This window comes from Amborella trichopoda, chromosome 12 (assembly GCF_054954075.1).
Source record: "Amborella trichopoda isolate Santa Cruz 75 chromosome 12, AtrichopodaSantaCruz75HAP2 v2.0, whole genome shotgun sequence".
In the NCBI taxonomy this organism is placed as follows: Eukaryota; Viridiplantae; Streptophyta; class Magnoliopsida; order Amborellales; family Amborellaceae; genus Amborella; species Amborella trichopoda.
The window spans coordinates 35,836,091-35,861,266 of NC_142347.1; the positions used below are offsets into that span (position 1 = coordinate 35,836,091).

Consider the following 25,176-nt stretch of genomic DNA (forward strand, 5'->3'; position numbering starts at 1 on the left):
ACGGTTCTCACTTTCCTGTCGTGTTGGGAGTGAGATTCTCTCTCTCTGTCTCTCTCCCTCTCTGTCTCAGTACCCCAATTTTATACTTGCTATCTATCTCTCTCTGTTACTTTACACTTGCAAATATTCAGGCTCTCTCTCTCTCTCTCTCTCTATGTTACTCACTTTGCACTTGCAATTTTTCAGGTTGGCTTGTGGGCTCTCGTTTGAGCTCCCAAATGTTGGTTTCAGTTGATCTTTTCTGATACCCAAATGGCAAAAACTTGAAAACCATCATTCGATATTGTTGTTGAGTATCCATTTTGGTACCTTCCATTAATTTTGCTGGTGGGTTTTGCTCATGGAGAAATCGTTGGTTTTTTATTCTGGTTTTTGGTGTTGTTTGGTTTTGGCCATGGCCGCTCTGGTTAAGGGGAGGTTTGTGGTGGAGAAGAACAGTCTCACTGTTACTTCCCCTGATAGCATCAGAGGGATGCATGATAGTGCTATTGGGAATTTTGGAGTTCCACAATATGGAGGAAGCATGGCTGGTGCTGTTGTTTATCCAAAGGACAATAAGAAAGGATGTAAGGGTTTTGATGAATTTGGCTTATCTTTTAAGAGCAAGCTTGGGGCTCTTCCTACTTTTGTCATGCTCGATCGCGGAGGTTTGCTCTCTCTCTCCTCCCCCCTCCCCCATGATTTATTTTTTTCTGGAATTATTAAGTGTTTTAATAGACGACCTATATGCCGAGTTTCTTATAGCTTCATGTTGAAGCAGTCTGATTTCCAGTTTCATGTCCTTATGCAATTATTTTTGGTATTGAGGAATATGTTTTTGATGCCTATACATGTCTTCTTTTATAGGGTCTGTGCAAGCTTCCATGTATGTTATGCTTTTAACTGCCTTAGACAAGTTAAAATGTGTTTGTTTACTTGGGTAACACCATTTTCTGTAAATGGTTTTTTGAATTCTGAAAACTTGATTTGGGAGCTGGAATATACTTTGTTGAGGATTGTTGCTGGCATATGCTTTCCAATGCCAATAAGGAATAGTAGAAGATACCAGGATTCAGGAGATTCATTCAATCTTGTATCTAACTTTAACGATGCTACTGAAATTCCAGTTGCTTGAGGATCAAACTGAAGGATTCTCTCTACTTCAACTTGGATGAGATCAGTTGAAAGTCTAGTTGTAACTGTTTAACAGAATGGACTATCTATTTATCAAAAGTCCAAAATTTTATTCACCCAAAAAAATAAAAAATTCCAAATTTTGCTCATCTACCAACTGTAGAGCATAAAAACTTTGAAAGGTCCTGTACTTCACAGCGTAGTAGTTTGGCTTTCTTTCACTTGAGCTTGCTCTTTCATTAGTTGGGTGCAGAAGTTGTTTAACTTCCGGGCTATGGTTCTCTTCTTGATTAGGTTCCACAACAATAAGGTCATTCATCTGTATGCTAACATACGTCAGTTATGCATGGACTTGCATGTCACTGCTATTGGATTTATTTGTATCATGCATAAATGAATAAATGTCAACTTTTGACTTGTAGAGATGTTGCGTGTTTACAACAGATGAGTTATTTGAAGCAGAAAACTTTGCTGTCTGTGCTTTGATTTTGTGGATGTTTTTCTATCAGACGCTGCAAAGTTCATACAAGAGTCTTACAAGTATCCAAAACACTCATATGGAGTTTATGTAGTCTTTTGCATCGGTACCATCAATATATAGACTCTAGATGCCAAATTTAATTGCTTATCCACTTGTAGATGACTTCCAATGAATTTTGATATTTTTACTTACCCCTTAAAGTAGTTGATATCTTTCGGTTTCTGACATCCTTTAGACCAATGCCCAGATTTCTTATGTTCAAACCCTGGCATGTAATGAAGACAACATCAGTAATTGTCTTCTAAATGTTAAATGTTTTGGGATAGTGGTCTACAGAAGTTTGGGTTGCGGCATTTTCAATGTCACTAAGTTTGAACCTGATTGGTTATAGTGTTGGCTTCAGTCTGATTCTATGCATGCCTGTGCTCAATTCCACTTTGTATTTGTTAGATTTCATTTAGGTCTTCTGTTTCTTAAAATGAATTTGTGATCTATCCATAAATGTCTATGCGAAAATGCTGACGTTATGAAGTTGTAAAGAAGGCCTAGCAAATGTCCTTTATCATTAAATATTAAAGGTTTTTGCAGCTGTTTATGTTGAAGTTACGACTCTAGACAAGTGAATCTTCCCTTACTCATACTTTAATATCTTTTTTCTCCTTGGCAGGTTGTTTTTTCACATTAAAAGTTTGGAATGCACAGAATGCTGGAGCAGCAGCAGTGCTTGTTGCAGATGACACTGATGAACCCTTAATAACAATGGACTCGCCCGAAGAGGATGACAAAGCTGCTCGATATATTCAAAACATAACAATTCCATCTGCCTTAATTGATAAAAACTTTGGTGACAAATTAAAGAAAGCTCTAAGCAATGGTGAAATGGTTAACGTTAATCTTGACTGGAGAGAAGCTGTTCCTCACCCAGATGACCGTGTTGAGTATGAATTTTGGACCAATAGCAATGATGAATGTGGACCCAAGTGTGACATGATAATGGGTTTTACTAAGGATTTCAAGGGAGCTGCACAGATACTGGAACGTGGTGGTTATAGTCAGTTCACCCCACATTATATAACTTGGTATTGTCCTCAAGCATTCACAGTTAGTAAGCAGTGTAAGTCTCAGTGTATCAACCACGGACGGTACTGTGCACCTGACCCGGAACAAGATTTTAGCCAGGGATATGATGGCAGAGATGTTGTTATTGAGAATTTGAGACAATTATGTGTGTTTAAAGTTGCTCAAGAGAGCAAGAGACCTTGGGTCTGGTGGGATTATGTAACTGATTTTCAGATAAGGTGCCCAATGAAGGAGAAGAAATACAATAAGGAGTGTGCCGACAAAGTGATCAAGTCTCTCGGTGGGTTTCTCTCTGAGACCTCAATCACTCTGAGAATTACACATGTACTGCACATACTGGAACAATGCATACATTTACTGTTTCGAACATATCCTTTACTTGTTAATTTCTTATACAAGGATTTATGTGAACTTGTGAAGAATGGAATGTTATTTAGCGTGAATTAAATTAGGATTTATGATGTATGTGCACATATGCATCAATTGCTCTGAATTTCCCTAATTACTTCATTGTAACTGAATATGTAAAAGAATGAAAAAGACGATTATTCCTGAAGGCCTGGTGCTCAAATAATTGTATCTGGGCAGGCTTGGATCATAAGAAGATTGAGAAGTGTATGGGGGATCCAAATGCCAACGCAGAAAATCCCATTTTAAAAGCAGAGCAAGATGCACAGGTATGATTCATAGCTTACACAATTTCCTCCAGTTGTTTTCCTCAAGAATTATTTGTTGGAAATTTGTTATTCTTTATTGTGGGTTTTCTTTCTATGATTGCCTTTCAGGGCTCTTTTGTTTATTTATTGTTTTGGAGACATCTGACATGGGATATGGTTCTCTTTTATAGGTGGGAACAGGCTCCCGTGGTGATGTTACTATACTGCCAACTCTTATTGTTAATAATAGGCAATATAGAGGTTAGATATGAAACTTCATTGCTCTCTCTTTCTTTCTGTTATAAGTACTGCAAGGACATTTGGAATATATGGTGGTCATGCCATCTTAATTCTGAACTTTGGCTATGCCATCTTGAATATACATAATTGCAGGAAAGTTAGATAAAGGTGCAGTTTTGAAGGCTATTTGTGCTGGTTTTGAGGAAACAACTGAACCGGCTGTATGTTTGAGCAATGGTGAGTCCAGACTTATTTTGAATTCAGAAACAAATTTTTTATATCAGAATTTCTGTGCTGGACAATTGAAAGCTGGTCCTGATTAAGTTAAATGCTTGTAAACAGATGTTGAGACAAATGAATGTTTGGACAATAATGGTGGTTGCTGGCAGGATAAGTCACTAAATGCTACTGCCTGCAAGGTATGATATTCTGCATTAAATTTATAAGCAGCTTTTCTTGTATTATCTAGGTAGCCATTATTGCCCTCTTTTTCAGGATACATTTCGTGGAAGAGTATGTGAATGTCCCATGGTTCAAGGGGTTCAATTTAAGGGAGATGGTTACAGCACTTGTGAAGGTCAGCACAATTCCACTTTTTTCTTTTGAGATGTGATTTTCTTCATTTTACCAAATTCGACTTTAGTTGTGCTCATAAAATCTTATCTGGACTATCGCTTCCGGTGTTAACTTGTGTTGCCTTATTTTCTGGATAATTTTGTATTCTGATATTTCGTTGTAAATTTATAAATTTTGCAGATTATTATTTAAACTTACATGAATTTTATTGTTAATATATAGGCCTAATTCTTTAGGTTGTTCATTTAGTATGGTGTATTAAACAAAGCATGCCAACATCATGGAAAAAGCCAACAAATCGAAGCCATGGTAGTTTCATGTGCTACAATCAAATTGATGAGGGAATAAGCATACAGACCAGCATATTTGCGTGAAAAGCAAATTTCAATTTATGAGGGATCAATCCCTTCTGACAGTTTCGCATGTGTTCAATGGCAAAGGAACTCCTGAAGATGCCCTTAAAACAACTATCTGAGTAATATGCTTGCAGCATAGCTGATGGCTTGGCTAAACAAGGAGCTCTCAACATGAACTTAGTGCCCAACCTCCCTAAGTTGGGAAACCGCCTGGAAAGGAAATTCTTCTCTCCTTTAGTTGTGTTGAGACTGAACAACCATTTTTTGTTTTGGGAAGGCTATTCCCCTTTGTTTTGTACAATGTGACCTACAACTAATGTAGGTCATACTTTTACATTTCAATACAATATAGTCACTTTATTAAAAAATGGTCATAGCCTAGTTCAATCACCAAAACAAATTATCCATCCTATACGTTTGAAAATGAAACACTGGATTAAACATTATCCAATTACGCTGATATTATTGTTTACATGCAAATCAGTGCCGCTAATGCACAATATTGCAGCCACAGATGCATATGGAATTGCAGATGAAAGATATTGGAAATGATGGTCAAGGTTGAGAAAGTGCATCCAGCCAAAACCAACAAAAAGAACACTAATTATGTTATTCTTTTTGGTCGAAAGCTGGCTGCGGATCTACTGGATATACTCAAAAGTTCTAAGAGTTTACTCTACATTTTTAAAGAAATGAAAGAAAAGGGATTGTAAAGCCTAAAATGAAAGAAATGCCTACTATCTTAACTATTAAAATTAAACAATATATAGGGCTGGCACCCTGGCGTGGCCTGGATGGCCCACCTGAAAAACTAGGGCTTAGGCCACAGAATTTGGCCCGAGGGCCTGGCCACGGCCATGGTAGGATCGTTCTTGTGTTTTCCCTTATTTTTTCTTTACTTCTTTGTTTTATTTTCTTTGAAGCTATTAGGTCCAGTCTTGCCCAAACCCAGCCAAGGTCAGGCCTGAGCATAGTTGTTGGAGGCAGACGTGGGTTCAGGAGCAGGATTGGTTTAGGGAATGCTGAACCGCCATTAGGTGAAAGCTCCTTGGAGTTAGGGTCGGCGTCCATACATTCAACAAATTAAGGAGCTAGATTTTAGGATACCCTGGGAGCGACTCCCATGTCACCCGGATCAAGGTTTTGACTTGGAAGGATCTAAGCTCTACTATACATAAAATGAGATCAATTAATAGTATATGATAAAATTAGGATCGAGCCAGCGCCTCCTCAATCCATTATCATACACCTTAGCTTATTACCAATGACACTGTTAAAGTACTCCAATTTACTAGAATAGCACGGTTCAATAAATTGGCTTAATATGATGTTAAACTGTAGTTTTTCAATACCATACTTCTAGTATACCATGATGTGATATGCAACACAGTTTAAAATTTTCTAAAGAAATAAATCTATAATACCAAAGAGAGGACCAATAGTTCGGTTAATAATGTAGCTCCTCTCTTTGGAGGGATCCTACAAGCATGAAGACCCATTATTCATTTTATAGTGAGTGAGATCCCTATTTCTCTAAACTAAGCTCCCTTGAAGATACCTTAGAAGAACCGTGGGATTGAGTTCCTAAGGTGGGACCATGGCTTTACCCCCAAGTAGTGTTCAAGAAAAGCGTAGGCGCCCTCCGAGGCGTTTGGGTGCCTGGCCGCCTAGGTGCCCGCCCCAGGAACAAGGTATCCTCACAAAAATTGAACCCCATTCCCCCTAAAACAAAAAAACAAAGACTTAATATTACTTTACAATAAGACTTAAATGAATGTATAGGATTTTAGTTTCACTTTCACATAAGACTTAACTCATTAAGATATCACATAATCAATAATTTATCAAATAAAGTAAAACAAAAATAATGGAATATCAAAACATGACACATTGTACAAAAAAGAAATCAACTATCCATAAAAGAATACGATATATGCTCAATTTCATCGTCCAAATGAGAAAAAAATTCAATTAATTACAAAATAAATCAATCTTTCAACTACAAACATATAAATATATCGTAAAAGAAAAAAAGCAGGAAAAGAAAAAACACATGATTCACAACATAATATGTTGTAGCAAAATAAAATTAAAACCCTATTTCAAATATGATAATATTTTAAAAAGTCTTCAAAATCAACTACTAGAAGTTTCAAATCCACCCACAAATTATTGCCTTTGTTTTGAGAAGAAGTTGAAAAAATAAAAAATTTATTGATTTTTCGATAAATCACAAGAGTGGTTTTTGGGGAGTTTTTTCGCCCTAAAAGGCACTATTTTGGTTTTGGGGTTTAAGAATACCCCAAAACCCTTCCCCCCCCCCTCCCCCCCTTTTAGGAGGGGGGGTGGGGAAGACATTTTTTGAGCCTCACCGAGACCCTTTTTGCCTTTTTTCAAGTTGTCACGAGGCGAGTGCCTAGACGCAGGGCGCATAATGGTCCCGCCTTGCTACCGCCTAGCCATCATCATCATCATTTTAGCCTTGTCTCAATTTGGGGTCGGCTACATGAATCCTGCTTCTCCAATCTATTATATTAAAGGCCATATCCCCAGTGAGGCCATAAGTCTCCATATCTTTTGGACTACTTCCAACCACGTCTTTTTGGGCCTATCCCTTGCTCTTTCAGTCCTTCCACTTGAACTAATTCGCATCTCCTAACAAGTGTTGTACTTGGTTGGTGCCACACATGGCCAGCCGATCTAAGTCTACTCTCTCATTATATCGTCTAGTGGTGCCACGCCTAAATTGTCTCAAATAAATTCATTGCGAAATCTATCTCTTCTTGTCTTGCCACTTATTCATCTCAACATTCTCATCTTCACTGCACTCATTCTATAGGTATATTGTTTTTTGTCAGCCCAGCATTCCGCCCTATAGAGCAAAGCTGGTCTCATCGCTGTCCTTTAAAACTTGCCCTTCAGCTTCATTGGTATGCGATGATCACATAAAATTCCAGTTCGCCCACCCAGCTTTAATTCTGTGTGCGACATCTTCCTCGATCTCTCCATTTTCTTGAATTATTGACCCAAGATATCGAAATTTTTTGTACTTCATGGCCATCAATCTTAAATACGTCCTCGTCTCTACTCCTATTATTATTAAATTTGCATTCCATATACTTTGTCTTAGTCCGACTAATTTTAAAACCTTTGGATTCTAGAGCATCCCTCAAAATTTCTAACTTTGTGTTGATGTCGTTTCGGGTCTCATCAATCAAAACTGTCATTTGCGAACAACATGCGCCACGATACCTCATCCTGTAGGTGCTTAGTTAAGTCGTCTATAACTAAGACAAAGAGGTACAGGCTCAATGCTGATCCTTGATGTAGACCTATTGTCACTGAAAACCCACTCGTCTCTCCACTAGTGGTTCGTACACTAGTAATCGCTCCATCATACATATCTCTCACCAAGTCGATATAGTGTCTAGAGACGCATTTCTTTTCCAACAGCCGATAAGCTTTCTCTAGATCAATAAAGACCATGTCGATGTCTCTTTCCTTCGCCCTAGTCGTTTTTAAAAAATTTCTACCTAAGTAACTGCCTAGGTGGTCCGGCGGGCGAATTTTTTAACACTGCCCCCAAGGTTCATGCAACTATGGGCTTGGGCCATGGCTCCTTTGGCCATGACCGAGTGGGGCCAAGCCAAGGTTTCAAAAAACACTAGGCGGCCCTGAGGCGACTTGCCCAGTGCCCAACGCCCAACGCCTAGGAGGTTTTCATATATTGAGGGTTTTTTCTTTTTTCTCTTTGACTTTGGGGGTTAAAATAAACCCCATAACGTTTTTATACAATCTTGGGGGTCAAAATGACCCCCTTGACCCTTTTGGGTTGTTTAAAAAAAACAAAAAAGGCCTTACGGCCCTAGGCGGCCCGCCTATCCCGCTTGGGCGCCTGCTTAGGTACATCCGCCCGTGCAGGGCTGCCTGGGTCTAGGCGTGCGGATTTTTGGTCCATGCTACCTAGGCGGGCGCCTAGGCGCCAGGTGGACCGTTTTTTAAAACATTGGGCCAAGCCCAAGCTTGCCCTATAGAGACTGGCCCGTACTCGGGCCAGGACCGTCTCGGTCCATTGCCAATCCAAAATATATTAGAAGGACAAAGTTACGTAGCCGGCCCACCATTGGAGAATTGGTTCAAAACCAATTAAAGTAAGCAAAATGTCTCCTCTTTTGTTTGGTTTTTGTGTTGAAATGCTTTGTTGGCTTTTGATAGAGAGATTCAATGCTTTTAGAGTGTTTAGAGGTTTGTTTTGGGCTTTTGAGTCATTATGGCTAGATAATGAAGGGATCCCAAAATTTTGAAGTATATTAGAGTTTCTTTGAGATTTAGGTTTTGGGATATGGAGGCTGGGATTTAGGGTTTGGGTGCTAAGGTTTGACGCGGAACCCCTTTGTCATTCAAAACCTTGTTTACTAACAAAGAATGGTAAATTTTGTAGAACTTTCATGAAGTTGCCACATCATTCTAGGCTCACTGATCTTGAAATCTGGGCTCATACATGCTCATAGTGCACCTAGCCTCCCCAACTTGGCTAGTAGGCCTGCCAGAAGGACCAAATTGGTCTTTTATAGAGATCATTTAGCATTTTGATCATAAATTTCCAAGGATGTGATTTGGATGATTCTTGACAAGCTGAAAAGGTTACAAATTTGCTATAGGATGGTATATTATATGACGCAATCGAAATAAATTTTGGGGGATCTGTCATTGAAAAGCTATGTGTTTGTTTCATGCCTATGTGCCATTTGAATAAATGGTCGGGATTTGATCCTTAAATTGCATCTTAATATGCATTGTATCTATTATGGAAGTTTTCTTAAAAGAATGCCAGCTTGTTCTAGGCATGAATTTCGAGATCAAGACTAGGTGTCATGCCATTGGTGCATGGTTAACGGGATCTTCTAAGGAGGGGTCGCTTCTACTGCCGGATCTTGTTCCAGCACTCTAAAACATGGGATTTCGATTCTGGGTGATTCCTTGATATTAAGGATCTCGATCCAAGAAAGAGAGAGATCATTCAGGATACAAAGCTCCATTTGTGCTGAAGGACTTATTAGGTATTGCATCACCATGTTGAATATCATATCACTACTCATTTGTGAAATCTTACTCGGTTGATAACAAAAAGCCCAAGAGATTTATACTTGAGTTTGTGAATTTGAAAAAAGTTAAAAATACTATTAAATGGAATTCGCTCCCATATTACAATACAGTGGATAATTGAACTTCGGAAACCTTGATCCTAACACAATGGAATGCGATCCCATCCCATAAGGGATTTGCTCCTTTGCATATGTGGAACTCGATCCGTAAAAATCAGGGATCTCTATCCATATATTGCACATGTGCAAAACTCGTTCCCTTGATTATGGAACTTTGGGGTTTCCTCACTCCGCGCTTCTGCTCCTAATCCCAGAAAATTTTTCACCACCCTCGCCCCGGGTAACTATGCATTGGTGCATGTAGCATTGCCCGCTTGGCTGACCTGCACGTCATGTGAGCCTTCGTCTTTGCTGATGCATGTTGCACTTGTCATGGGCTGCCAGCTGGCACTAAGCCTCGTTAGAGACTACCTTTTTTGTTGTTCTATGGGTTTAGGTCATGTATCTCTAATGGTGCAATAGATACGAGTGAGACTTTAATTATGGTAACCTTATTCAATCGCATTTTAAGACGGTATAAGTTTCAAGGAAGTTTGGACCATAACTCCTGGGATCCCTTCTAGGATCTCAATTCTATCGCACTCGGAATGGATCTCTCATGGATCTCAATTTTAAAGTTTTGGGATCCTAATTCCCAATGTTAGGGATCTCGATCCCAACTTAAAGACCAAGACCAACAAAATTGATGATTTTCTTTGTTTATAGCTTGGTAGTAGCACAGTCATATTTTTAATATCGTTGTATTGCTTGCTTGCTATAAATAATGAGATCCCCACTTTAAAGAGTATACATAATCCTAAATTATCATACACTTTAATGTTGATAGCAAGATCCTTAATAAGTTGGGATTAAGATCCCAAAAGGTTGGAATCTCGATCCCTAACATTTGGAGATATCGATTCCTAACAGGTGCATTGTACGGACAACATTCCCAACCATAGGGATCTTCTAGCATTTCACAATCCCCCTCTCCTGATCCTAATCTTGGTACCGTTCATCGAAATAAAATTATCAAATAATAACATGGAAGAGTTAAAACCAAGCGGATAATTGGATTCATTAGGGTTCCTGATCTACTTAAAATCACCAGCCAAATAAAACATTCCATTAGAGGCCTCACAAGCCAAGGAGAGATATAAAAAGAAACTAGGTTTGTCCCCAACCACAATGGGACCATAAACATTCAACTAAGTACAGCCACGAAGGCCAAGCTTAGAAAAAGTAAAAGAGAGAACAAAAAAAGAGACCGACAAAACATCTCTAACCAAGACCAAAGGGTCCCAAATAGTAAGCAGACCACCAGAAGCACCCTGGTAGGGTGCAAAACAAAATGGCAAGGGTCCAGGGCCCCAAAAACGCCACACGTCCGAGACACCAGGGGATTGCATCTTAGCCTCTTGAAGTAAAATATGCGGTTTGAAAGCCTGCACTAATGTTTTCAAAGTTCGCTTCTTTATCGGCTCTCTAATTCCCCTGATGTTCCACGAGTAGATCTTCATGATTAATGGAAAGGGGTTCCACCCTTGGTAACCTCGGAGGGGCCAGCAGCAAGTGGATGAAAGTGAATTGAGCAGCAAGTCTCTGGGCCTCATTTTGACGAGCTCTCCTCCTTCTGGGCGTCGAGTTCCAGTTGAGATCATTAATCCCAAAGGCGTCTTCAACCACCACAATGGAGCTCGTATAGTCTATCTTCATGACACTAAGCATCTCGGTCACCTTGCCTTGAACTTTCGTTCTCTTATATGGTTTTTTAGGCCAATTACGAGAGCGGGGGAAAAGGTTCTTGTCCTTTGAGGAGGATTCAGTGACCACAATAGGAGGAGTGTCAGGGCAAGCAGCTAAAAAAAGAACTCGAGAAAGGTGTTCTGGTGTAGCAATTTGTGAGAGCACCTCACAGTAAGATGGCCCCAGTTGACCTCAAGTTCCCATTCCAAGAAGGTCTTCTTAACTGCCCCAGTCGGTGCAGTCGGAACTGAGTCCACAGACCGGATGGCTATCGGCTGGTCTTTGGCCTCCAAAATCGTAACCCTTTGGGCTTCCATGGCATTGGAAAACTGAATACGGTAAAGAGACATGGAACAGGCAAAACCAGAGTGAAAAACCCAAAGAAGGATCTTACTAAAAGCACTATAGGCTATCTTAGAAAGGTGGGATGTAGGGAAAGGTTCGATAGCAGAGTCCTTAAAAAAGCAGGCAAGATCAAGGGCAGATGTACCTTCTAAGGCAAGCAATGACGGTTGGGACTTGCTTTTTCGTCTCCTGGCATCACTGCCTTACAATTGGGAGGGTTCTTGTCTATCTTGATAGAGGGGATGACGCTTGGGGAACCCTCGCTCCTTGAACCCTGAAGGTCACGCAATCGGACGGTTGGTGAAGTAAAACCACTGCCAGGGTCTCTCGAAAGGTAGCTATCATCAGAACACGACAAGTTCAGCGCAGGGCTCAAGGAGATGAGGGAGAGAGAGTTAGTGTTTTGGGTCTTTGACAGAGAGAGAATGTGTTTTGAGAGATAGAGCGACCCAAGGAAAAAGTTTTGTTCACACTTTATTTCTGCTAGTTGGATTACGTGTGTTGCACGCAAGAGTGAAATATGAAAATACATAAACAAAAAATTTGCTAATTTAAAAGTTCTTAGTAAAAATATAAAAATTAATCATGAAACTTGAAAATTTTGATTAATTTGATCAAAATTTTCAAGATTCATGATTAATTTTTATATTTTTGCAAAGAACTTTTAAATTATCTTGAAGGTTAACATTATAATTTTTTTTTTTTTTTTAAATTGTCAAATTTTTTTTTTATGCATTTGCATATTTCATTCTTACGTGCAACGCACGTAATCCAACTAGTAGAAATAAAATGTGAACAAAAATTTCTCCATGCGTCTCTCTCTCTCTCAAAACACCTCTCTGTCAAAGACCCAAAATATTGTCTCTCTCTCTCTCTCAAAATACCGTCTCTCTCTCTCTCATCTCCTCTAGCCCTACGTAGACCTTGCCGCGTTCTGAGGTTAGCCACTTTTCGGGAGACCCTGGCAGTGGTGTTGCTTCACCGACCATCTAATTGAGCGACCTTCAAGGTTCAAGTAGCGAGGGTTCCCCAAGCATCATCCCCGCTCTCAAGATAGATAGGACCCTCCCAGTTGTAAGGTGGTGATTCCAGTAGACAAAAAGGCAAGTCCCAACCGTCATTACTTGCCTCAGAAAGGTACATTTGCCACTGATCTTACCTTCATTTTTAAGGATTTTGCTATCGAATATTTTTTTGCATCCCACCTTTCTAAGATAGCTTATAGTGCTTTTGGTAAGATCCTTCTTTGGCTTTGCTCTCTGGTTTTGCTTGTTCTCTGTCTCTTCGCCGTTATTAAAAGAAATGGAAGCCCAGAGGATAACGACTGTGAAAGCCAAAGACCAGCCCATACACATCTGTTCTGTGGACTCAGTTTTGACTCTACTAGTTGAGGCGGTTAAGAAGAACTTCTCGGAGTGGGAACTTGCTGTCAACTGGGGCCATTTTATTATGAAGGTCCCTCACAGAATGCTACATAGGAACACCTGCCTCGGGCTCTTCCTTTAGCTACTTGCCCTGGCACTCCTCCTATTGTGGTCATTGAATCCTTCTCAGATGACGAGGACCTTTCTCCTCGCTCTCGTAATTGGTCTAAAAAACTATATAGGAGAATGAAACTTCAAGGTAAGGCGGTCGAGATACTTAGTGCCACGAAGATAGACTATACGAGCTTCATTGTGGTGGTTGAAGAGGCCATTGGGATTAACTATCTCAACTGGAACCCAGAAGGTGGAGAGCTCGTCAAAATGAGGCCTAGACACTTGTTGCTCAGTTCCGCTTGCTTCTAGCCCCTTCGGGGTTACCAGGGGTGAACCCCTTTCCATTAATTATGAAGATCTGCTCGTGGAACATCAGGGGAATTGGAGAGCCGAGAAAGAAGTGAGCTTTGAAACGTTGGTGCGGGCTTTCAAACCGCACATTTTACTTCTTCAGGAGAGTAAGTTGCATTGCCTTGGTGTCTCGAACGTGCGGCTTTTTTGGGGCCCTAGACCCCCCAGAGTGCTTCTGATGGTCTTCTTATTGTTTGGGACCCTTTGGTCTTCTTATTGTTTGGGACCCTTTGGTCTTGGTTGGAGACGTTTTGTCGGTCTCTTTTCGGGTTCTCTCTGTTTCTTTTTCTGGGCTTGGCCTTTGTGGCTGTATTTTGTTAAATGTTTATGGTCCCAATGTGGTTGGGAACAAATCTGGTTTCTTTTCGTATCTCTCTTTGGCCTGTGAGGCCTCTAATGGAATTTTTTGTTTGGCAGGTGATTTTAACCAGACCAGGAACCCGGATGAATCTAATTATGCGCTTGGTTTTGACTCTTTCATGTTATCATTTGATAATTTTATTTTGGTGAATGGTTTGGTTGATCTCCACACAATGGGCACCATGTTTGCTTGGTCTAATTCATATGCTTCAAGTTTGCATTGTCAAATTTCCTTCATTAATTCATATTCTTCAAGTTTGCACTATCAAATTTTGATTCAAAAGCATAATCTAATTGTTGGTATCACATATTACTTTTCACATGTCAAAAAATAATGAGGAGGGAACTCGCTTTGATGTGGATCAAACATTATTTTAATACAGCTACCATCCGAATCCATTTTAAAATAACACAATCAAGTGATTGTGATTTATGCATATTGGAGACATTGTGTATCTTTTGACTTTTCTTGTCAAAAAGAAGTTGATCTTTGGACTTTTCACTGTATACAGGAAGATGCTTCGTTCAAAATTGGAAGTTCTAGATCTTTCATATGGAAATGGAACACGTAGTCAACATTATACATTATTTGAACGTGCGATTAGAACAATGTTTTGTGTCGGCATTTTGGGCTTTTGAAAGTTAACAAGAAAAGTATTTATCAATAAGCAAGGTTTTATACTTTTCAGTGCATTGGTTTTTTTTTTTGCCCTATCTTATGAACTCCTTCAAATCTATGATCCTCACATCATTCTCTATACAGCGTTCGCTCTTCAAAATCACCATATATATATATATATATATATGCATGTTCTGAAATACAATGTTGGATTCTTCCTTTTCAGATAATTCTTATGGCTTTAGGAAGGATCACGGGAAATTAACCTTTCTACCAGAAATGATTCATTTAGGTCCAATCGGTGGATTAATCCTCTTGAACTTGAATTCCAACTATCATGCAGTAGATCGTGCCCATCTTCTTTCAAAATTGTATTTGAGAAAGGCCGATCGCCAACTCCCTTTTCCCATGCAGTCTTTTTTCAATCTTCCTATTCTTGACAAAGAAGGAAAGGATTGGTCTATGGATCAAGGGATACCACCAATGGGCAGCCTTCTGACGTTAGTTTTGCTAATATGTATATATGTTGAATGTATAAGAGTGTTTATATCGGTTTGCCGTTGTGAACTTGTGATAGTTACAGTTTAATTCAGATGTGTGGTATCGAACTTTATTAGCGCGGTGATATAAGTATTGTGCTTTCATGGGTGGATATTTGTTGTATTTTGTGCCTTGTGGATTTATTGTTGGCACGCTTTTTTTATATTTTTCTATTAATGAATGGTGATGGGGAACATGCATGTACGAGGAATTTTTAAAAATCTCGTGGTGCATGCTTCCCATCTCTGCTCAATCACCCTCTCTCTCTGAAACACGCTTATTACGCATTCCTCTCTACCACCTTGTCCCTATATTTCTCCTCGATATACCACTTACCTCTCTCTATTCTCTTAATTTGTTGCTCCTCCTATTCATGTTTGATGTTCGATCATTAGGGGTTACTTACTCAAGCTCTCTCTTTTTTTAGGAAGCTTACAATGCAGTATGTTAAGTTTGATGCACAATATGTCAATCTGGTCAGATGTACTTAAAACCATTTGTTCCACAGTTAAAGAGAGAGAGGGAGCTTTTTGTGTTTTGGTGTTTTTCTAGGTTATTTATAGATATGGTCCTCTTTCCTCTGCCTTGTATTGGTAATTGGTTCATTGTCCAGCAGAGAAATTCCTTATCCGTCTTCCTTTGGATGATAGTTTTTTTTTTGTTTTAGCTTTCTTTTAGGATTATAGTCCAGTAGTGATTTTTATGTTAACCTATGATATTATCATGTGGGTCTCATGTTGGGCTGTATTATATTTAAGATCCTTAATTTTGAGTGGTTTGAGTCTTGAGAATGCCGAAGTATCGAACTGGAAGAATGAGAGCTCCGCGGTTGCAGGCTCCAACCAATCCTTGGTAAACTTTTATGATTGGTCCATCCTGGTTGTGGCGCTTTCTAAATTCGAACCACTTCAAACCAACCAAACGAGAGAGCGAGAGAGAGACTCGAGCCGCTCCACTGTTAAGGTGGATCAGTAGTTGAATTTTGTACTGCCATTAGGGCTGCCGCCGGTCCTGTCGAGGCTCAGAAATGGTCCGGTTTTTTTTTTTTTTTTCTCTTATATATATGGGTGAGATCTCTCTCTTCAATTTTAACAGTGTCTACATTTGTGATATTCTTCCACTATTGGTGCATCTATGGTTAATAAGTCGTGTACATCTTGATTGGGGTAGGATTCGATAGAGTTGATGATGCCATGAGCTGCAAAGACTAAAAGGACCTGTTCAATATGAGTAATTCATGTTGAGCTGAAAAGAGGAAATTTAATTTGCAAAAAATTTATATAAGGTTGTGATCTTGTATTGTTGGAGTGAGGTGCACATAAGAAATCCTAGAGAAGTGTTCTGATGTTGGAGAACATTTTGATTGATCATCTTGACATTAAGATGTGAGGATATAAATGAATAATTAAAAAATTCAAATTCATAACTAGGAATGATATTGATTTTCAAAACATCATAGGATTTTATGTACTAAATCTACATCTCCAAACAAATTTTAGTGACGCACCTTACTTGTCCCGTACAGTGAGGGCGCCTTATACAAACCTCACCTAGTTAGTTTAGTTAAGTCAATATGTTAGCCATATGTCTTTATATAAAGCGAAAAGGTTTCATGATTCTAAGGGAGAAAATTATCCATTTACTCCCTTGGGCAAAACCCAACCTACGATAGGACCGCAAATTTTAGGATTGTAACATCTTCAAGCCATATGCTATAATCATTATAAAGGTTCAAATTTCATTCTCTATGGGCTTGAAAGAAAATAATGCCTCACCATTGAATAGAAACTGCCCAATTTTATTTATTTTTCTTTGAATATCATTGTTTAGTGAGATTTTTTCTTTGAACATCATTGTTTAGAGAGATTTAGGGGTTTCCAACTTTTCAGATCAGAAAAATCTTCCCAAATTCATCTTTTGCCCAAGGGAGTAAGTCCACAGGATGCTCCCTCCCATAGGAGCATAGTAGACATGCTATTCTATAAGTTGGTCATAAATTATTGTCTTGTTCATTTATTTATAATGTTAAGTAAATGAGAGCTAAAATTAAGGGGATCATTAGATTTGAAAAAGACGAGATAACCATTACTATTCCTAAAATCAAATATGAAGCTTCTTGTTGATTTCTAATAACTGGCGTACATGCCACATGTCAACACAAGCGGAATCATGGTGGGTGCACTAACATATGTAGCACATATTTTTTTGATAGAAAAGTCTGCAACAGGATTATTTATCTTTAAGAAAGTATTCAATGAATCAAGTAACACCCTCAATTGTTAAATTTACGGTTAGAGTTGATTTTAGGCTCTTGTACTCAAGATAAATGGTCTTATAGTACTAGATTCATTTTCTAATAGTATATATAAGAGTAAAACAATAAAGGAAAACTGTTTCATGCGGGATGGACCGCATTTCCACATATGCGGTCCTGAAATATAAAGCATCTATCTTAAATATGGATGCAAATAGGTGGTTGACATCTGAGTTCATAGGGGCCGCGATCCCCGATTTCATGAATCGAGGAGCAGGGATCTAAAATTGTGGGAGCAAGGATCTAATATGTTCAGGAACGAGATCTACATTGTTACGGAACACATTCTGTGGGACAGTGGGAACGAGATCCGTGCAGTAGCGGGATCAAGCCCCGTTGTGAATGGGATCGAGAATCTTAGAAAAGGGAGCGATCTCCCAAAAAACTTGGAACGGGTTCCGGTTGAGATCCCGGCTCTGGAGCAGGAGTGCCACCCTAGTTGGGCGTTCCTATTAACTATGGTCTGAGCTTGTGGCTGCTCTCATGGGACAATGATCCGATAAGCTGTTGCTTGGTAGAGGATGACTACTTTGGAAGGTATACCCAATGGCGTTCCTTTGGAGCATTTGGAAAAGAGAAACAATAAGATTTTCAAGGTGGATTTTATGTAGTTATTTGAGATATTGAGAAATTACAGTATTAACACTGGCTTATATGTCAGCCGTTTCAGCACTCTCTCATTAGGTCTAGTTATTTGAGGTTCAAGTATAGGGTTTACTGATTTTGTGCCACAAATGTCTTCATTTAGAGCTGAGGGCCTAGTCCAAGAATGGAGGATGGAAACAATGCCCTAAGATCTAGGCCAATGATAATCAAGGCTGAATTGCTAGAGGGCTAACGAAGACTGCTTTCAGGAAAGCTTCCAAAATGGATTCGGGCACATAAGGCATAACATGGTGTTGCTGTTAATGTTATATGGTTTGGGACCACCCAATCGCACTCATGCAGTGATGTAAAACACCACTAACAAGCTGGTTTTGCTTTTTTTTTTTTTTCTTTTTTTTTTTTTTTAATGCTCTACTATACCGCACACAATCGAGCGCTGCTGCTAATCAGTTATAAGCCTCAGCAATATCCTAAACGAAGCATAAGGCTTAATTTGGACAAAGTTCTATCAAGTTATTGTACTGTTGGTGCATACAGAGATAACCTTGGGAGAAACTTTAAAGACCAGTCAGAAGTTCACAAAAGGAAAAAAAGTGAGGTTCTTTTATTTTCTTGTTGGGCCCCGAGTAGGAAGGCTGTGGTTTGCCAAGCATTTTCAGAGGGCCTGGAGGAGGTACTTTATCCTTGATACTGGTTTTTGTTATGGGGAGATTTTCAGTATAGGTAACGGGTTCTCTGTTCTCACTCCCGAGTGCTCGGAGAAACTAACAACAAAAGAGATTCCCTCTAGCAGAGGGAGTTTGGAGGGAATACGTTTCCATTGGGAACACTCCTATATACTCCCATGGCTTTTCTCTGTTAGATGAATGTCACATCCTATTGTTGTAAGTTGGTGTATCCTTTCTAATTTACCATTGTAAGTTGGTGTATCCTTTCTAAGATTGATGTCACTATGCATCTCTTCTTCAATCTCTTAGCTTATCAGTAATTAAAGTAGATGTCTCTCATTCTTTTGGCTTAGTTAAGAATGGTAAATGCATGTATTAGCTTTAACCGGATTCTATTAAGCAAGTGATCTTAGCTGCATTTCATGAGAGAGATAAAGAGAGAAGTAGTTTGTTGATTTACTATGTTCTCATTGGGTTTGAGCTGGGAACTTAAATGTACAAGGGGATTGTCATTAGAGGTAACTGTGCTTTATTGGGTACAAAATGGTGTCCTTGTCATAAGTGGGCCCCATTTATTGGTCAGTAAGGAAACTTAACTTAGGATTGTTTATCAGTTTTAGTGACGGAACCTGTGCAGATTAGGTGAGCAGGACTCTCTATAGGGCTCCCCTTGAACAACAGATATTATCAGATACCTTGAGCGATCTAGAGACACTCAGTTTTTTGAAAATTCGATCTAGAGACACTCAGTTATGATGCTCTATGTTGTAATTTTCATAGAGAAACAAATTCAAGATTCATTAACTAGACTTATTCTGGGGTTTTCAAAGCAGCTCGGGCCGTATGGAACTATTTTCCTTTATTATGGTTCTCTCTCATTGATCATATATAAGTGCATTGTACATCGTGCATTCCTTTCTAATTCAGCAAAAAGGGGCCATGCGCATTTACTATTCTTATTGGGGAGCTAACTGTTGTGTGCCTCCCGGTGAGCATCAACTGTTCAACAAACATTCTATGGTGGAGATTGGACCAGTGGAGGCAGACTCATAAGACCATACGCACAAAGAGATCTGTGGCAGATTTATCTCCACCATCCAATGCTTATGGGACAGTGAATTCTCTCCAGGTGGCATCCACAGTTTGTTTCCCAGTGAGCATATGTTTTCTGCTAAAAATAATTATCAAACAAAAGAATTGACTAATGAACTTCAGTGTCAAGCTAAATGTCGAAATCATCTAATTGTTTTGCCAATCTTGAAGGATTAAAAACTCATTCTGCATCTAGCATTCACGAAACAAGTTTTTTTGTTTTGGGCTTGTGGATTTGTATATTGAATTTCAGTAGTTGACACAAATAGCTTTATCTGGCTTGAGTTTCCTTATCAGCAAGTGGGCCTGGAAGATGCACAATCAACAATGGGGACTGTTGGCATGAAACACGCAAGGGGAAAGCATTTTCTGCTTGTATGGTTAGTGTTCTCAACATGATTTGCTTTGCCCTCGAGTTCTTAAGAAATGTAATGCTACACATTTTCACTTTCTTATTATTGACAGGAAACTTTGGACAAGGGATGCCAATGTCCTGCTGGATTCAGAGGTGATGGCATCAAAAGTTGTGAAGGTGAGAGCCTAAGATAAGTTATTTTCAGAATGAACCTTACATGAATACGATAGCTAATATTGGGTGCTTTTTACTTCTATTCAATTGCATTAAATTACTGACTGACAACTGCAAGTGGAAAACTAAGCTCAGGAAATTCATTTGGATAAAAATGGATTTATGTTGTGAAAAATCATAGAAAGACTGTAAGTAATGACCGACAACAGAAGAATTTGAGGCACAAAATCATGATTTACCCATTAAAATCATGTCTGTTCATCCTTATTTTTGAAAGAACATGATTACCAATGTGGTATCCATAAACTAGGTTCTTTTGTATAAAGGCTTGGCTGCCTTGGATATTTTGTGAGACATTGTTGTCATATTTTGAAGGTTGCAAGATGATGCAAAACGACATAACATAATAGGACTCTTAGGGCATTTTTGGGTGACATTTAGAGAAAATTTTTGACACATTCCAGTGCTTCTATGGTCTTTTGAGAGCTCTCAACAACAGAGTTAATTTTTAGGTTAGTTTCGGTTATGAAGATGATGGGCCTATTCTAGAATTTGATAACCGGCTATAGAAAACTTTGTTCTGTGGACTTAAAATACCCTGTGCAACTTTTCCAAATACTGAGCTCGTGTGGTTTTTATCGTTTGCCCATGCCAACGTGAAAGTATCCTTTTTGGGTGGGAATATTTATGGAATATGCATCCTCCCAAAGATCTATGGGGAAATGGTAACAACAACCACTCCCCTCCTCCCCTCTTCCTCCTCTCCCCCCTGGGGGGGGGCGCCCACCCCACCCATTTACCCAAAAATGATTTGCAAAATTGTGTACTGTAACAAAGTATGATGTACATGAGAAAGTCTGCAGACACTTGCGTTTGGTAGTTGAATTTCTAACATTCCTTTTGGTATAAACTTTTAAATGGTTGAGTAGTCCGTATTTAGTTTCATCATTGTCATATTTGTAGTCTGTTATTAACCCATGTGGAACTGTGCTCACATCTTGAGGTGATGTACCTTATTTCCATGTTGGTATTAAATACCTGATTTTTATGGTAACAGATATTGATGAATGCAAAGAAAAGCGGGCTTGTCAGTGCCCTGAATGCAGCTGTAAAGATACATGGGGTGGCTATGAGTGCACTTGCAGTGGTGATCTGCTGTATATTACGGACCATGATACATGTATAAGTGAGTTTGTCCATACCAGCATGTGAAACTTTGTTTATTTCACTTTGGAGAAACATCCCAATCTGTGTGAATTCAGTGTTACTTTAATGCAAGCTAATTTCTTTATCTATTTGTTCCTAAATGTACAGGTAAGAGTGCTCAACAAGTAAAGACTGCATGGGCTGCCATGTGGGTTATATTTATAGGCTTGGCTGTTGCTGCTGCCGGAGCTTATATTGTGTACAAGTACAGACTAAAAGTGAGTAATGCTCTCTTGATATTTATATATTGTTCACTCGCTAATTTGTTTTCCTCAATATTTCTAGTTTTTAATGGTAAATATAGGTTTTTTTTATCTCATTGTTAGTAAAGATAGTCTATAGTTTTGATTTATAAATTCTGATTAATTATTCGTTTTATCAATCATATGGTGATTTCACTTCCCTCCTCGAATATTTTGGTTGAAACGCTTGATGAACAACGACAGATTTGGAATGTTGTTTGTGCTGCTTCTTTGAACTAATCTTCTTTTCTTCTTATTTGAATTCAGAAAGATTACTTAACCAAATAATAATAGTAATGCAGAAATATTAGTTAGAGGTGAAAATCATGGTGTCTTCTTTTCTTCTTATTCGAAATCAGAAAGATTACTTAATAAATAAAAAAAATGCAGAGAGAGTACTTAGAAGTGAAAACTATGGTGAGTTAATTATAATAAATAGGGACCAAAACGTAGTCAAATTTAACCATGGATGTTCCACTGATTTGACAACGTAGGCCCCTGGTTTGAGAAACATTTCGCCTAAACCATATTTTGTAAAAAGGATTGTATAGCATCCACATCATGTGGACACTTTAAGAGTGCGCAAGCACCCTTCAATGGTTCAGATTCTTAGGGTCACAAGTTCATTATTTTTATTATTAATTTTTATTTTACATCTTATTTTTACATGAAATTGGAGCATGTATACATCTTTATATGGTGCGCCCAATAAAAATAAAAATAAATTTAAAAATAAAGAATTAACCAAAATACCTCTGAAAATATTTTGGTCAAAACTTTTTATTTGAATTATTATTATTTTATTTTATTGAGTGCACCCTACAAATATGCATGCCATCCACCAATTTTCATGTTCATTGACTTTATATATAAAAAGGAAAAAACCTAATTAATTTGTGGCCCCCCAGGTCAGCCCAAATTCAGTCTAGGCAATTGAAAGGGTGCCCATGTACCCTTTAAGCGTCCACATGGTGAGAAGTGTAACCCCTGGTAGGTCTGTCATTAGATCATTCACACTCACTCATGCATGTAGGAAGTGGGGTGCGGCTGGAGTTGGGTACAAATTATAATAGTGGGGTCATTCAAACAGAATTTCTTTTCCCCCCTTTCTGTAATTAAGGAAAAATAATGGGGGTTGAATCTGAAAGACTCCATACCACTAGGCCATCTTGCTGGAACGCCGTGGCATTTTTAGTCGATTAATGGTTCTTTGAGATAGGTGCCAAGTTGAAATTATGCTTGTGAACAGTAGCATGTCAGGCGAAGTTTTTCGTACCATGTGCATCCTACTGCGTTTACCATTTTCATAATTGAAAACAAAAGATCTATTCGATACAAAACAGTAAAACAGACAAGTTTCTGATTCGTAATCCCATATTGAGCTATGAAGTTCGCAACAACCAAACTTCATATTATAACTTGCGGTTGACATAATGTTCGTATGTTTGAAATATGCAGTCGTACATGGACTCGGAGATTAGAGCAATAATGGCACAGTACATGCCACTAGATAGCCAATCAGAGGTCCCGAATCATGTCAGTGAGGAGCGCGCATGAAACATGGGTTTGCTGCTTTCATACCATCCTCAAAAATGAGAAGATTGTTCTCACCTTTCTCATGGAAAATAAGCGGTTGAGTGTGCTTCTATTTTTGCTGAGAATTTGGGATTTGCTGATATTGTTGTAAAACATGTGCTGGTCTCAGACGGCTTAACCAGCTGTCATGGTGGTGTGTCGTTCATGTGCGTCCATATCTGGGGCTCGTATCCCCTATTTTGTTGTTAACTGGCTCCGTGGACATCCCACTTCTCTCTCTCTCCCCTCCTCTCTCTCTCTCGTTCTCTCAAACATCTCTGTTCTCTAAAAAAAACATGTGCTGGTCTGATAAAGGAAGTCATTCTTTCTCAAGGGTTATTAATGAGAGCCAATATATCTCAAGGGGAGGCTTTCAAGCATGAGAATGCCTTTTTAATTGTAACGAGGGAAGCTGTAGTGCTACTTGGATGTACAGTTTTTTATGGCTCTTGTTATTATGTCATCTTTGAATTTTCATGGGAAGGAACACTGTTTGTGGAAATGCACACTTGGATTGTAAGTCTTTTATTTATGGAAATGTATACAATGAGACTATTTACTTTTGATATACGAAGCCCATTACATTTGAAATTGGGTGGTGGAGGATGTGTCATTGTTTGGGCACAATATCCAAAATAAAAATTCTTGAATGTTGTGACATGTTTTTATCTATTAGATTTCACATCCAATGGTTAAAAATGATTGTGATCATCTTGTATAAAAAATAAATTGTTTCATAATATATGATCATGCTTTTTTTATTGCCAATTGAGTATCCTTTCTACTTATTTGAGTATTAATACTCCTTGGGACTAAATGGGTTGCGTCAGTAGACCTAACTCGTTTAATGCAAAGGTGGACTGAACCTGAACCCGGATCCGGATGCTGCCCTATCCGAATCCGATCCGACCCAAGATCGGATCAATGCCTCATGTACGAACCAGCTCTCTCTCTCTATGAGGGAGGCCCACATGATCACGGGAAAAAAATGTCCATCCCTCCTATATGCACGAGAGAGGGAGAGCGTTAAGGCGTTTACCAAGAATCCATTTGACTAAGAAACCAACAAAACTCCATGCACATCACAGTCATGGACCATCTCAATAAAAATAAACTAAAGAACCCATATTTAACAAAAGCCCATGTATAATCTTAAAAAAAGTTAGAATTCACATTCAATATAAAGAAGAAACACCCAAATAGAAACACCCAAATGTAAACCATACAATGTGATCAGAACATTATCAGCCACGAATCCAATATTTCACTGTTCATTCATGGATTTTGGGTTTATATTGAAAAGGGAAAAGTTTATATAGGGCCTATACTCTAAACAATCAAATTAGAGCCTACTTCAAAACTAAGAAGTTTTGATGCCCAAATATCATCAAATTGATCATCTCGACATCAAGATGCATAGGCATGAGAAAACAATAGATTTCAAGTTTTGAAAATATTGTATTTTGTAACTCATTTTTTTACCGTCAATTTTCAAGATTTTCAAGTTTTCATAGGTATGCTCGATCTACCCTATTTTTTAAGCATAAATTTTATAACTAAAGATGAAAATATAATGTAAGGCTATCACAAAACTTTCCGACATTGAAACCATATTACTCGACACTATTTGAAGGTGGGCTCTAATTTGATTGTTTAGAGCCTCGGTTCTATACAAACCACACCCTATTAAAAACCATTTAAAAAATGAAAGCAATTGAACTAGTTGAGCATGGAAACTAGAATTAATGGAAGTGTCCACATGTTTAAGAGGTCTAGCTCTTTGGCCTAAGAAAAATCCTTACATTTTTATTATTTTAAATAGAATATTTCATTTATGGAATATATATGGTGCAATTTCC

At 38.6% G+C, this 25,176-nt stretch overlaps 1 protein-coding gene across 4 annotated transcripts; it reads left to right on the forward strand.

Moving 5' to 3' along the window:
• Positions 1-23,908, forward strand: LOC18439103 (vacuolar-sorting receptor 3). Of its 4 annotated transcripts, XM_020670275.2 has the most exons (13): positions 1-29; positions 187-647; positions 2,262-2,954; positions 3,263-3,351; positions 3,522-3,591; positions 3,724-3,807; positions 3,913-3,989; positions 4,066-4,147; positions 20,063-20,145; positions 20,231-20,297; positions 21,352-21,480; positions 21,609-21,718; positions 23,201-23,908. In XM_020670275.2, exons 2-13 carry the CDS (start codon positions 341-343, stop codon positions 23,297-23,299), a joined length of 1,890 nt encoding a protein of 629 aa, XP_020525934.1. In that variant the 5' UTR covers positions 1-29; positions 187-340; the 3' UTR covers positions 23,300-23,908. The 4 variants fall into 4 exon arrangements, with proteins under 4 accessions (XP_020525934.1, XP_006849341.2, XP_088708989.1 ...); XM_006849278.4 differs by having other exon boundaries at positions 1-647; XM_088852863.1 differs by lacking the exons at positions 20,063-20,145; positions 20,231-20,297; positions 21,352-21,480; positions 21,609-21,718; positions 23,201-23,908 and adding an exon at positions 14,772-15,197.
• The last annotated feature ends 1,268 nt before the right edge of the window (positions 23,909-25,176 follow it).